Raw genomic sequence first — 14,447 nt, forward strand, 5'->3', positions numbered from 1 at the left:
GTGCAGACCAAGACAGGAAGTGACCGAAACAAGAAGTGAATTATGGAACCTTACCTGACCATCCTCTGGGCGACGTAGGGGTGGAGGTTGGTGAACTGTGACGACATGTTAGCTAGGGCTGCCAGGCAGTTTGTGTGCAGATATTTGTCCTAAATCAAATCAATAAAATTACATTAGAATTTAAATTAGGGCAAACCATGACAATTAAATCCACATATCTTTTACTCTATCTTAAGAGTCTAAATACCAATTAATGTTATGATTGTCTTTCAGAATATAAGTACTGCATATTAGAATCTATACAAATCTCTATAAGTCATTTGTGATGTCATTTGTACATAAAACTCTTTATCTTACTTGTTTCAGTAAAACAAAAAAAAAAACCAGCATATGTAAAAATGTTTTGAGTGTGTGTGTATTATTTCACAGATCTAAAATTTTTGCTTTAATAAAAAGTCCTACCCTCATTCTTGTTATGTTGTACTGTATGGTACGAATCACGACTAGAATCAGTAGACCCCCCAGGGAGATTTCTGAGATTGGTCTCTCCTTAAACCAAGGGATGTTCTTCAGGGTCTGAAATAAAGTGCTACCAAAATGAAATTACAGAGTAATAATTTAAAAAAAAACTGTAGAACACTAATTATTCATGAATTGCCTTGTTACATGACATTGTAAACACTTGTATTGAACAATTACTTTTTTGTGAACAATCATGCTGAACATTTACTACTTTGTGAATAGCCTAATAAATTATTGAACACTTGCAATTTTATGTACAGCCATATTGAATATTTACTATTTCAAGAACAGCCTTGTTGAAAACTTACTACATTGTATTTCATGAACAGCCTGGCTTGTTTTACGATTACTATTTCATGAACAGCTTTGTTGAAAACTTAATATATTTATTTAATTTTATGAACATTTTGACAGCCTTTTTGAACACTGATTATTTCATGAACAGCCTTGTTGAACACTTTTTATTTTGTGAACAGCCTTGGTGAACACTTATTATTTCATGAATAGCCTTGTTGAATACTTACTATTTCATGAACAGCCTTGGTGAACACTTTTTATATCGTGAACAGCCATGTTGAACACTTACTATTTCATGAACAGCCTTATTAAACACTTACTATTTCGTGAATAGCCTTGTTGAACACATCATCCTCACTAAGTATAAGGAGGATAATTAAGGCCATGTAGATGTGGTGAGAATTTCTGTCCTGGGCATTGTAGAGAATCTTCAACAAGGGCATCACCTAAACATTAAGTCGAAAAAAATCAGGAAAATAAATAATTATACCTCTAATGTTATTACTCTAAATAAATTGATTGAATCACATGAAACTGCCTATTTTCTTTAGGAGGCACTACATGTATATGTATCTACTTGCAAGATCTGACTTCTATTCGAGATCGATCTACATATTTCCAGTTTTTAACACAGATTTCAATGCAAGAAATATTTTATGTGAAAATTCTGAAAACCCTAATAAATAATAAATTGCTCAATGTGTGCAGTGGAAAAAGAGCAACACAAACAGGAAATCCCAATATTATTTTGAAGTCTTACAAGATTATCTATATTTGTTCTAGAGAATATAAAAGCCTTGACTCCGGCGTTCCTGTGAATCAGTAGATATAGTAACAGAGTGGTTTGATCGTCTCTTAATGTAGAACACAGGGCTTCATATAAAACACTGTAGTCCATCTTAAATGTGGCTGCCACCTGACTCACAGAGGGCTCTTCTGAAAGAGGAGGTAGAAAAGGTATCATACTTGAATTAAGACACAATCTTCAATATTTTAGTCGGCTCTAAATGGAAATTAAATAAAATAGACTGAGAGACTCTTTATTTGATTGTGACAAATTTTGGTCTAAAACATCCAAGGATTCAAATTAAAACTTTAAAATTTAAGGCCCAATGAGTCTATCATTAGATAACATACATATTAAATGACATTCATTCAGTTATACATTTTTCAAAAAAATTGTCAAAAATTTGGCTCTGCAAGGTATGCTGATTCTTTATTCAGTTTAAACAGACACAATTTTTTCTTCTGGAAAATCACAAGTGTTAAAACATTCCATTGTATATGAAAAGATGAATGGTGACTTTAAACCTCTCATGATGCAGGAGAAAGTTTATAGCAGTGAAAGAGAAGTAGATTTTCCTCAGAAGTGGCTTACCATTAACATTTGTAAAAGCAAACAGTGCTTCTCTATAAGGATTGCTCACTCCTCTCTCACTGGTACAGTGGTTAGTCAGCACCAACAGGAATAACAGGCTCTGATTGGCTAATAATGTCTCCTGGAACTCCTCTTCCTTTTTCTCTGTTTTAGTTCCCATGCCCAAAGTCATGACTGACCATAAACTAGCTATAAAAGATGAAAAAGTTTCCTAATTATGCAATGGACTTTTCTTTTCTATTACTGTTTACAGGGTTATTTTCGCCCCGTGTTATTTTCGCCCTTTCACATTTGAAAAGTTTGCCCCGTTTTAAATTCGCCCAAAAAGATTTTTGTTAAAGATATAATACTATTTACTTTGAATTCGCCCCGTTTTAAATTCGCCCTCTTCCGACGAGGGTGAAAGGGGCGAAAATAAAACAGGGGCGAAAATTTCCCTGTATACAGTATTTGGTCGATTTACTACTTAAATCACATTGAGCAAATTCTCTTGTGAATGCCGGACAAATAATAACTGGTATTTGGTAATTCCAGTGACATTATTTAGTACATGGTCTCATTCAAGCAAAATCTAGGATCCACCCTTTTATTACCTGCCACATTGGCCACCATACTGTTGACATCAGATGATTGTCTATACAGTTCTGGGGGACATTTCTCTTGGTTAGAGAAATTCCTCAGCAGGGCCTTCACAAGTACACAGGCATGAATGGAACTGCAAGAAATGAATAAACAAAACTTGTGTGAAAGGGCTGCTATACAATACTTTTTAATACAGATAGATGAATACTTAACTACGAGGGTTGATCCAAAAGTAATGTCACAGTGTCCATATCTTTTATATTTGGCGTCATATTATCACATATAATATACCAAAAGATGCACAAACATAAATTGAATTTAACTTGAATTTTTCATTCAATTATGTTTAACTGAATTTATTTTATAGATGTTTAAAACATAGAACATATGGGGGGTCGCCGCGTCACAACTGAACGTCACAAATTAAAGTGTACTTTTTTTAATTAAAGAAGACAAACACATTAAAAAACATCTATTAAAAGCGCCTTATCACAAAATATTTGAAAAGACAAAAATTTACATCATTTTTTAGTCTTAAGTTGAAAATTATATGACATAATTGCTATTTTTTATTTTAAAAACATCGTTGTTTTACTCCGGTGCATTGCATTGAAAAAAAAAGGAAATGCCGAAATGGGCAAAGAAAGCCAGAACAAACTGTAATGCATTTTAGCTTCAAAATGAAGAAATCGCCAGAAGAGACAGTAACGTTAATTCACCAGTCTCACAGAGGAAAGAATGTAAATAAGAGACTTGTTTAGATAGTTTCAGCAATTTTGGATGGGTGATGGGTCATTGAATGCTCAGCAGATGACAAGAAGAGCGAAAGATGGGAGGACAGACGGAAACGTTCAATGGTGTGTGGCGTTGTCAAAAAAGACAGACGGTAAGAGCGATATGAGACATTTTAAGTTGGTCTTATACTACTGTTCAAAGAATTTTGACAGAAGAATTAATAATGGAAAGAATGAGTGTATGATGGGTAGCAAGTTTTCTTTAAGAAGGTGAAATTTGTGAACCTGTTCGTGGATCTCTCATATTTTTAATGAAACGAAGGGAAGCGTTTAAATGTACGACGTCGCGTATCCGTCATATGACGTTATTTAGGTGCGGCGACTACCATAATCACAATTTGTATATAATCCGATATTTTGAAAAGCATAAATCATGCTGAATTGAAATTTTCAGGTCTGATTTGAAATAAATGTAGCTTTCATCATTAATAATTTTGTTATTTTACGTCGACGGGTAGCGATTTTATCCAAGTTGTGACATTACTTTTGGATCAACCCTCGTACATAAAGAATTGTAATAGACATGATGAACGAGGGGTAGTTAACACACAGAGAAAAAAATTATTGGTTAAATTTTCACTGCTGACCACTTACCATCTTCCTTGCATCATGACCTGGTAGACTCTGAACTTATGGGCAGGTTGAGGCTGAAACATCTGTATTGACAACAGAACCAACAGTGTGTTCAGGGCTTCTAGATGGAGGGCATAGGTAAAGTTCCTGAAATGCATAAATAAATTTCTAACTTCAATCTTTGATTTTTAAGGAAAAATATTGCACAAATCCAATTTGAAAGTACATTAACTTCAATCTTACAAGATTTTGTTTCAGAAAAATACACACAATTCCAAGTGCGTAAAATTAAATAATTTTGATTGAAACTGTATGGACTATAAAATTTCCTTGGTTCTGTGTTCACATGTTCTACTTTCTAATATTACGTTTTTTTGGTCTGAGCAAAATTTGGTTCAGCTCTCTGTGTGTTCCAATGTCTCATGTGAACCAAAGAACCTGCACACAGGCTGTCCTATGGTTAGTTTCACATTCTAATATAAGTAAACCTGCACTTACATGACGGGGACATCCACTAGCATTTCCACTAGGGAGTTCATCAGTTCCTCTAGTAATGGACCCATTTCTTCTGGATCTTTGTATCCTAAACGTTTGAACAAAAAATATCTTATACACATGTTCAAACATATTCACTTTCTTTTATTTAAATAGAAAGGAATAAACCATTTTTTTTTCACAATACCCCCCCCCCACCCAACAAAAAAAAAAGATAAATTTCATCTTCATAACTGTCAGAAATAAATTTATGTGTATCATTTTGCAACATATGAAACCTGTCACAATACTGGGGGTACCTACAATATGCACTTAAATTTTTCAAAGTATCATTTCACTAATTTCAAATCAGTTCATCGATTTCTGTGGTACTAAAATTAACATAGAGTTATCATAGTAAAATTTGGATATATAATAGACTGTATGATATATCCATCCCAAATGGGAAAAAAATCCTGGATCCACCCAAACTGACCTCCCATTTCCTTTGGCTTGGCTTCAAACTGCTGTAAAATGAGTTCCTCACTCAGGTGTTCCACAAAATATTTACTGAGGGACCTGATGATAAACAGGGCATTGTAGGTCTGCCAGGTAAAGATGTTACTAAAAATAGAAAATAGGTCAAGTTAGAAAAAATTGTTATAAATCTGACAGAAATCAAAATATGTCTGCCATGAAAAGAAATGGATATCTAGTGCTGTGCATTGTATTTCAGCTTAATTTTTAAAGGTTATTTGGTATTTATTAATTATATTGAAATTTTAACCATTAACTTGATAATTCAAGTTTCTCATCATTTAAAAAGTATGGCTAAAATGATCTCGATTCTCCACATTATGGAAAATTTTACATTTGGCTAATTCTATTCAAAGCAGCTTGCACATTGTCATGCAAAATCCTTGATTTTATGAGTCTGCATGAAAATAAAATAGGGAATGTTCACTCCGCCATGGCACCTGATCCCACCTCTGATGTTTTAGAGGTCCATGTTTGCTCTGCTCCTATTTTGTATTGTTTTATGGACTTTTGATCTTGAATACTGTTCGTTATCTCCATATGTTTCACTTCAAGTTCTTCAGTTGTATCTTACAAACTGCATGACTTACTCTTCACACTGTACGGAAGCCTTGAGTTCCGTGGCTCTCACCAGGAAATTACGGATCAGGGCCCCGAAGTTGCCACTCTTACAGTTGTGAATGGCCACACCTTTACATATACTGGCCGTGGCCTCCTCCAGAAGCTTGCCATCAGAACTGTTTAGTAAAGAAAATTGGTTAAAAGTTAGACTTGAGAATTTGGGGATACTTGGTCTGAATTATGTAATAGAAAAAAAACAATGTTACACATTTTCAGTTGACATAGCTTTGGTTCTTTGCATTTCAAAATATGTATGGATAATGAAAGATAGCATCAAAAGATTATTTTCTGACTATGCTTCACTTGCAATGGCCAGTAATTTCATGATCAGGCTACAAAATATTTAATTTCATTCAAACATGTCCAAAATGGTCCATTAAATGGAAGAGGATCACACATTTTGACTGTGGTTTGTGATGATGGCTATATAGATTTTCAAAGTTGGACTTTATAATTACTTTTGAAGTAAGTATGTGCTTTTTATTGAAGTAAAAGTTGAACTTTCATGTAAACCTTTCTCCCAAATATTGATATCAGGAAATAATTATCTTTAACTTAAATACCTGTTGATTGGGATGAGGAAAGAGAAGGACAGGAGCTGGTTCCAATATGGATCTATTGGGTTTATAGGCTCTGGTGAAGATAATTTTTTCAGATATTCGTTACTGGACAACTCGTTAAAACTGCTGCTGTTGGCTCCCATGTTCTACGACAGAGACAAAATGGTTTCAGACTTATTTCAAGACTTTGCTTTTGTTTATAACCTTTGAAGATAGTGATATTTTACATTTTTATTGGAATTCTTTATGCCTGACACATTTCTGATGGAAATTTTGAATGCTTATTATGTAGCACATAGGCACTCCCCAAGTAAGTTTGTAGATGACGAAATGATAGTATACTGTAATGAGTAATGAATAAGGCAATCGGCCTATGCCATTCAAACGCTTGTCTGATCTGGAATAATGGAACAGTCCAAGAGCCTGTTCACCCCTGTTTGAATGGTATAGCCCTTTGCTATATAAATGACTGCAGAGGCAGTCTCTCTCATTCTGAAACCCGTAGAAGAAGAAGCAAGAAGCGGAATAGAAAAATAAAGGTAGTAATAAAATCAAAAAGTATTTAAAGGGTAAAAGAAGGATAAAAAGGCTAGGGTACAGAGCACCGGTCTGTATTTAGCCAAGGAATTGAATTGAAGCACAAGGCGTAGTAATCCTGAGTAAGGGTGAGGCACCGAGTGCTCAATTCAATAGGAACTTGGTTACCAGGTGCAAGGAGCCCAGTCACAGTACCCGTTTACAAAGAGAACCTCGGCTTGTGTCCCGTTGTTTATACTTAAAAAAAAAGTTAAAAGGACAAGAATCCCATGAAAATAATAAATAATCATTGTTGTATATAATATTGATTCCCAGAATAATTATAGGTTCAGATAGAGCCATAGGAAACGTTTATTTTTATATATTGGACCCTGTATCTCCTGAATACGGACCCTTCGGTTACACGTTACATTTTGGTGGCAGCTGGTAAAGGGATACAGGGTACATTTAATTGCTATAATTTGTTGATTTAAGTTTATTAAACGGTGTGAACTGTGTTCTGTAACCGGGTTCTCGTGAACGCAGTTCTGTTACGTGATTTAGATACAAGGTACAGTGTTCTGTGTGCACTGTGTTAGGTACGTGCACCACAGTAAGATTTTATATAGTTGAGTACCGAGTATTTTTGTTTGGTTACTTGGTATACATTATATAGAAATTAAACATGAAGAATGAACAAGAATCAGAACTGTGGGCAGATCTTGAAGAAATTGACGTTAGACGACGACAATTAAGAGAAACGTTGGAAAGGCTAAAGTCTACGCCAAGCTCATTTAATGTTAGTAGGCCCTCATTAGTCACAGATTCTGGTGTAGACTTGAGGCATAAGACTGATGACGACAGTATAGATGAGTTGATGGATAAAGCTTACATAAGCCCCACCACAAGAGCAAGTAATGTGAAAGGAGCTATGGGTGGATACGAGGAACACAAGACCCAAGCTTCTGATTTCCATGTTTCTGGAACCAAAGATATTTGGGACAGAGGCGATGTTTACACCACACCAAAGTCGGCATACTCAGGAGTGTCACTGGGTAAATCAGCATATTCACCACGGATTTCAACGCCGTATGTACACTGGAGTACGTTAGGTGTAAGCTCAATGTCAACACCCACAAGTGTTACATGGAGTCTTGCAAGGGACAGAGAACCTATGCCGACTGTACCAAGTACACCATTAGGTGCAGCGTCACCAGTGAAGGAAAACAGTGGTTATTGTCCTAGTACTAACACATTTGGTAAAACTGTGATGAAGCCTGCGACATTTGATGGTACCGGGTCCTGGATTGATTACAAAGCTCATTTCGAGGCATGTAGTAGCATCAACCTGTGGAACGATAGACAAAAAGGCTTGTACCTGGCCGCATCATTAAGAGGCCAAGCACAAACAGTTCTTGGAAATATGAAGACAGATAATGCTTGTGCATATAGAGATTTGTGTGAAGCATTAGAGTCTAGATTTGCACCGACTAATCAGACAGAACTTTATCGAGCCATGTTAAAGGAAAAACATCAGAGGCCAAAGGAGACTCTGCCAGAATTAGGGGAAAGTATACGACGACTAGCACATTTAGCGTACCCGACGGCACCACGTGAGGTTACAGAGATGATTGCTAAAGATCAGTTCATCGACGCTTTAACGGACTTTGATATGCGCCTAAGAATACAGCAGTCACGACCCAAATCTTTGAATGACGCAGTTCAACTGGCCGTGGAGATTGAAGCTTTTTGTAGAGCTGAACGCCAAAGAAGACACGATGTTAGTTTTGCAAGAACAGCACATGGTGAATTAGAGGGGCGATCGGAAGCTGATACAAAGGTACGGGAAGATTTGAAACAATTACGAGATGAACTTCGGTCGTCACTGCGAGAACTTGAGACCAAAATAGCCACTTTGTCAGAACGCAAGGAGATCAGTAAGGCACAACTAAAAGCCGATGGACCGAGTTCAATACAAAGTTCTGACCAAACAAGGTTTCCTTTTAAGTGTCATAACTGTGGTCGACGAGGCCACATGGCTAAAGACTGTCGTGTTAAAAGGAGAACAGAGATAAGTGGTAAAGCGAACATTGCTTACCCGGCATCCCAAAAGGAGGCAGTGGAACAAAAAGAGGTAACCGAGGCTAAGCCAAAGAATAGGAAGTCTAATACGAGTTCAGTCACTCAAACAAGAGTTGATGTTCAGTCTGGGTTATTTATAAAGGCTAGTGTTAATAAGGTGCCTTGTACATTGTTAGTGGATACCGGGGCTACACTGACAATTTTGTCAAATAAAATATTTGAAAACATGCTTAGCACGGAAACTGTTGAACTAATGCCTGTAACACAGAAAATAATTCTAGCCGATGGAACTCCATTGCAAGTGCAGGGAAAGTGTACATCCAACTTTATGATGGGAAGTCATGAATTCACTTTTGAAGCAGTTGTCGCTGACATCAGTACCGACGGCATCTTAGGTTTAGATTTCCTGAAACAAAATAAATGTTTGGTGGATGTTTCTTCAGGGAAAATGTATGTTGGAGGAATTGAGCATGAGCTCCAACTTGAGGGTCACTTAGGATGTTTCAGAGTCAGCCTGAAGGAGACAATAACCATTCCACCAAAGAGTGAGATGCTATGCCCTGGTCACTTACTTGCACCTAGCAATTTTAATTGCAAAGGACCATTAGTAATGGAGGCTTACGAAAAGTTTCAGAAAAGCGGTAAAGCTTTGGTTGCGAGATCGTTGATTAACCCCAGAGACAATGTCATGGTAAGGTTAATGAACGTATCCGGCAGTCCTCAGATTGTTTACAAAAACACGGTTGTAGGAACCACGTCAGCTGTTACAAATGTTGTGGAAAGTCAATGTAGAGTAGATGTCACTGAATGCCAAGAGAGCTGTCTCCCAGAACACCTTAAAGAGTTGTACGCTGAGGCCATCAAAGATTTGAATCCCGATGAAGCGGAGAAAACAAAGAAAATACTCCTTCGTTTCCAGCATTTGTTTTCCAAATCAAAAGATGACTTCGGGAGAACTTCTGTCATCAAGCATAGAATAAATACGGAAAATGCTAAGCCTACTAAACAACCGCCACGTAGGTTGCCTCATCATGCAGCTGATTTTGTCGATCAAGAGGTAGAAAATATGATTGACAAAGGAATCGTGGAACCCTCTTCTAGTCCATGGGCTGCAGGCGTGGTACTTGTTGAGAAAAAGGACGGTACCAAAAGATTTTGTGTGGACTACAGGTCCTTAAATAGTAAAACTGTGAAGGATGCATATCCTTTACCCAGGATCGACGATTCATTAGACCGTTTACAAGGGGCAACGTTATTTTGTACATTGGATCTGCATTCCGGTTACTGGCAAGTTGAGATGGAGGAAAGCGATAAGCCAAAGACTGCCTTCGTAACAAGAAACGGACTATACCAATTCACAGTAATGCCGTTTGGACTCTGTAACAGTCCAGCGACATTTGAAAGGCTTATGGAGACGGTGTTAGCTGGTTTAAACTACAAGATTTGCTTAGTTTATATTGATGACATTATTGTATTTGGTCGAAATTTTGAAGAGACCCTATGGAATTTAGAACAGGTGTTTCAAAAACTTGAAGAAGCCGGCCTAAAATTAAAAGCAAAGAAGTGTTCTTTATTTAAGAAAGAGGTATTGTTTCTAGGATATAAAGTATCCGGAGAAGGTATTCAGACTGATCCACAGAAGATCGCAGCCATTGACAAATGGCCTGTACCCTTGAATGTCACCGAGGTTAGGTCATTTGTAGGGTTATGTGGCTATTACCGTAGATTCATCAGTGGTTTTTCTTCTATAGCCAAGCCCTTGTTCAAACTTACGGAAAAGGGGAGAGAATTTAAATGGACGGGTGAGTGCCAAACAGCATTCGAGAAACTAAAATTTCATTTGGTCAATGCACCAATACTCGCTCACCCAGACTTCGCTTTGCCATTCATCTTAGATACTGACGCTAGTCAGATGGGCCTTGGTGCAGTTTTGTCGCAAGAAATACAAGCAATCTGATTAAAATCAGATCCTTTGATCCGCTCACACAAAGATCGCTACACAAGGATCTGAAGAAACCCCATTTAGGGTCATCTCCTTGTGACCTTTCAATTATCCAATCAAACGTTTACTTTCAAGAATTTATAAGTATCTCGGAATTCGGTTACAGAAGTAAAAGCCCCAACGACATACGAACGGAAAATCGTGACCTAGTTTTAGAACGGCTACAGTCTTTTCTGTACAGAAATATAATAAGTTCTTGCTTTTGTCTTGATTTTTAGCTCTTTGTTTGCTACGAAATGATAATATCTTTTCTACAGCTACTTTCACTTCTACATTCATTTTCCCGAACGTCATTTAAATACAATCTCCCTGATTGGTCAAAATTTTAATGAATATTTTTATGAGAAAGGTCACCAGGAGATGACCCTAAATGGGGTTTCTTCAGATCCTTGTGTAGCGATCTTTATGTGAGCGGATCAAAGGATCTGATTTTAATCAGATTGGAAATACAAGGACAAATAAAAGTCATAGCTTACGCTAGTAGGACACTGTCCAAGTCAGAACGTCGTTACTGCGTGACTCGAAAAGAACTCTTGGCAGTGGTTTTTGCTTGTAAACATTACCGGCATTACCTCTATGGGCACAAAGTGATTATTAGAACAGATCATAGTGCTCTTAAATGGTTGTTCAATTTTAAAGATCCACAGGGCCAGGTAGCGAGATGGATAGAGTTTCTCGGTACCTACGACCTCGATATAAGGCACAGGCCTGGTGCGAAGCATGGTAATGCTGATAGTCTAAGCCGACACCCATGTCACCAATGTGGGTATTCTGAGGTCATAGAGGAAAACCTTTCAACTTCCAATGCTAAACCTCAGATTTCAGAAACAGACAGTAAAGTGGACGCTGTATCTACTACACCAGTTCTTCTACAAAGTCTTCAAGATGAGGATATGGATCTATCAAAGATAAAATGTTGGGTAGAAAATAAAAAGCGTCCAGAGTCTTCAGAAATCAAGCATGAAAGCAAAGTAGTTAAATCAGTATGCTCTCAGTGGAATCATTTAGAAATAAAAGATGGACTTTTGTGTAGAAAATGGATAGGTGATAAAAAGACATATCACCGGGTGATTGTCCCCTTGTCTGAGAGGAAAAATATTTTGCAGCGATGCCATGATGCCAGAACCTCTGGACATCTTGGAGTAAACAAGACTCTTGAAAGAGTCAGAGAACGCTTTTATTGGACTGGGCTTCAGCACGACGTAAGAAGCTATGTATTAGGTTGTACACAGTGTAGAAAAAGGAAGAACCGTGCTGCAGGGAAATCATTTATGCAACTTGATCAAACGGGGCGTCCCTTGGAACGCGTGGCGACGGACTTAATGGGACCATTACCAGAAACTAATGATGGTAATAAATACATACTTGTAATTTCAGACTACTTTACTAAATGGACGGAAGCATACCCACTCAAGAATATGGAGGCTCTAACTGTAGCAGAAAGGATTGTTGAACAATTCATTACCAGGTTTGGTGTGCCAGAAGTGATACATAGTGATCAAGGTAGACAGTATGAAAGTCGTTTGTTTAAAGAACTTTGTAACCTTCTTGGTATTCACAAGACTCGAACGACGGCCTTCCACCCGAAGTCGGATGGAATGGTCGAACGCTTTAACAAGACTTTGGCCACTATGTTAACTGCATATGTTTCAGACCATCAACATGATTGGGACAAACATTTACCATATGTATTGATGGCCTATCGGTCTGCGGTACATGAGAGCACGGGGTACACCCCTAACATGCTTATGCTAGGGAGGGAAGTTTCGACCCCTGTAGATATTATGTATGAACTACCTTTGGATCTTGAAAGAACTAATGTGCATGAATATGCATGGAATTTACGAGATACCATGGAAGAGGCTCATCGAAATACACGACTGTTCACAAATCAGTCAATGTTGAGACAGAAAAGATACCATGACAGGAATGCCACTGAAAAACAGTTCGAAATTGGTGACAAGGTTTTGGTATTTATTCCTCAAAGAAGTATAGGGAAATCTCCTAAACTAATGAACTTTTGGTATGGGCCTTATGTAATTATTGAAAAACATACCAATCTGACTTATAGGGTGCAGAAATTGGGTGAAAAGAAAACCATGGTCATCCACATTGACAGGTTAAGACATTATGGATCTCAGAGACTTAATTTTGAGACAGATGAAATGGGTGATGATGAACCTGGTCAAACCGAAGAGTTAGTATTAGAAGAGACAGAAAGTGTAAACCCTGGTGCAAATGAAAATGGTTTACGTGCAAAAGAATTAGATACTGAACTAAGTGATGGGTTAGGTCTATCAACCGACACAAATCTGAATGAGATGGAACTTGAATACACAAGTAGAAGGCAGTGTAGGAGGCCTAAATGGCACTCTGATTATCAGTTTGATTATACTGTATAGTAAATGTACTTTGCTAAGTAAGCAATGTTTTTTTTTAATTTCAGATCATGCCGTTGACGAAAGTTACCCCCCGGAAACCCGGCATTCTATGTTCCATTTGCCTTTGTCGACTCCCTTCACAAGAGGAATGGAAAGAGCATCTTCTAGCATGTGCTACTGATGACATGAATAAACGAAAATTTGAGTGTAATCAGTGTGACAAGGCATTTGCTAAGCATTCCCTTCTAATGAGACACCAGAAGAGGTTACATTCAACTCCTGGTTTGCAAGGTGGAGAAAAACATGTACCATCGAACTCCAAATCCGTTGTTGTAGATAACCATGATGATGATTCTGACTGGCAAGAAGACCCAGGAGATCTTATTTATGAGACAGGCCTTGAAGTTGGTAGAACCATCAGGAAGAAAACGTCGCCCAGTCTCCCTGGAGTCAAGCGCAAGGCAGACGAACTTGTAGATAAGGTGCCTGACCAATCTGCAGACAAAGATTCAAGCATGGCGGATGATGGTAAGGATCATGAGGCGCCCATGATTTTACATCACTGCCCCTGCTGTAGGGAACATGTTACTAGGTTGGATGCCAGCACTCAGACGGACACAAGTCGTCACCAGAAGACAGTCAGAGTTGTAAGAAAATACCAAAAGGATGGTGAATGTGTGGAGAGAGTTGAGGAAGACATTTGGAATGACTAATTATAGTGATGTACTTTGGAAAAGAAACAATGTACATGTACATAAGTCTATTGTTGTAAATACTTGAATAATTGTTTAACTAGGTATAAGAAAGGAATTCTTAACCTCGTTTTGTTGATCTTTTTGTTGTCTTAAAAAAAAACGTAACCAATAAACATGCGGGACGCAAGTGTACAGAGGCGTGGGTAGTGTAATGAGTAATGAATAAGGCAATCGGCCTATGCCATTCAAATGCTTGTCTGATCTGGAATAATGGAACAGTCCAAGAGCCTGTTCACCCCTGTTTGAATGGTATGGCCCTTTGCTATATAAATGACTGCAGAGGCAGTCTCTCTCATTCTGAAACCCGTAGAAGAAGAAGCAAGAAGCGGAATAGAAGAATAAAGGTAGTAATAAAATCAAAAAGTATTTAAAG

At 37.6% G+C, this 14,447-nt stretch overlaps 1 protein-coding gene across 2 annotated transcripts in view; it reads right to left on the reverse strand.

Annotated features, from left to right (window-relative positions):
• LOC134229161 (dymeclin-like) overlaps nucleotides 1-14,447 on the reverse strand; it is a 30,004-nt gene that overhangs the window by 11,347 nt on the left and 4,210 nt on the right. For both annotated transcript variants that reach the window (XM_062710866.1, XM_062710867.1), the window contains exons 2-12: nucleotides 6,342-6,484; nucleotides 5,748-5,894; nucleotides 5,117-5,244; nucleotides 4,645-4,729; nucleotides 4,168-4,293; nucleotides 2,791-2,912; nucleotides 2,198-2,386; nucleotides 1,580-1,755; nucleotides 1,140-1,265; nucleotides 463-576; nucleotides 55-149 (exon numbers count right to left, since the gene is read on the reverse strand). In XM_062710866.1, the coding sequence (XP_062566850.1) occupies nucleotides 55-149; nucleotides 463-576; nucleotides 1,140-1,265; nucleotides 1,580-1,755; nucleotides 2,198-2,386; nucleotides 2,791-2,912; nucleotides 4,168-4,293; nucleotides 4,645-4,729; nucleotides 5,117-5,244; nucleotides 5,748-5,894; nucleotides 6,342-6,481 (1,448 nt within the window). In that variant the 5' untranslated portion in view covers nucleotides 6,482-6,484. The remainder of the gene's footprint in view (nucleotides 1-54; nucleotides 150-462; nucleotides 577-1,139; nucleotides 1,266-1,579; nucleotides 1,756-2,197; nucleotides 2,387-2,790; nucleotides 2,913-4,167; nucleotides 4,294-4,644; nucleotides 4,730-5,116; nucleotides 5,245-5,747; nucleotides 5,895-6,341; nucleotides 6,485-14,447) is intronic.

The sequence above is a fragment of the Saccostrea cucullata genome, unplaced genomic scaffold (genome assembly GCF_032062105.1).
Source record: "Saccostrea cucullata isolate Sc308-1 unplaced genomic scaffold, CSIRO_AGI_Scuc_v1 ctg572, whole genome shotgun sequence".
NCBI lineage: Eukaryota > Metazoa > Mollusca > Bivalvia > Ostreida > Ostreidae > Saccostrea > Saccostrea cuccullata.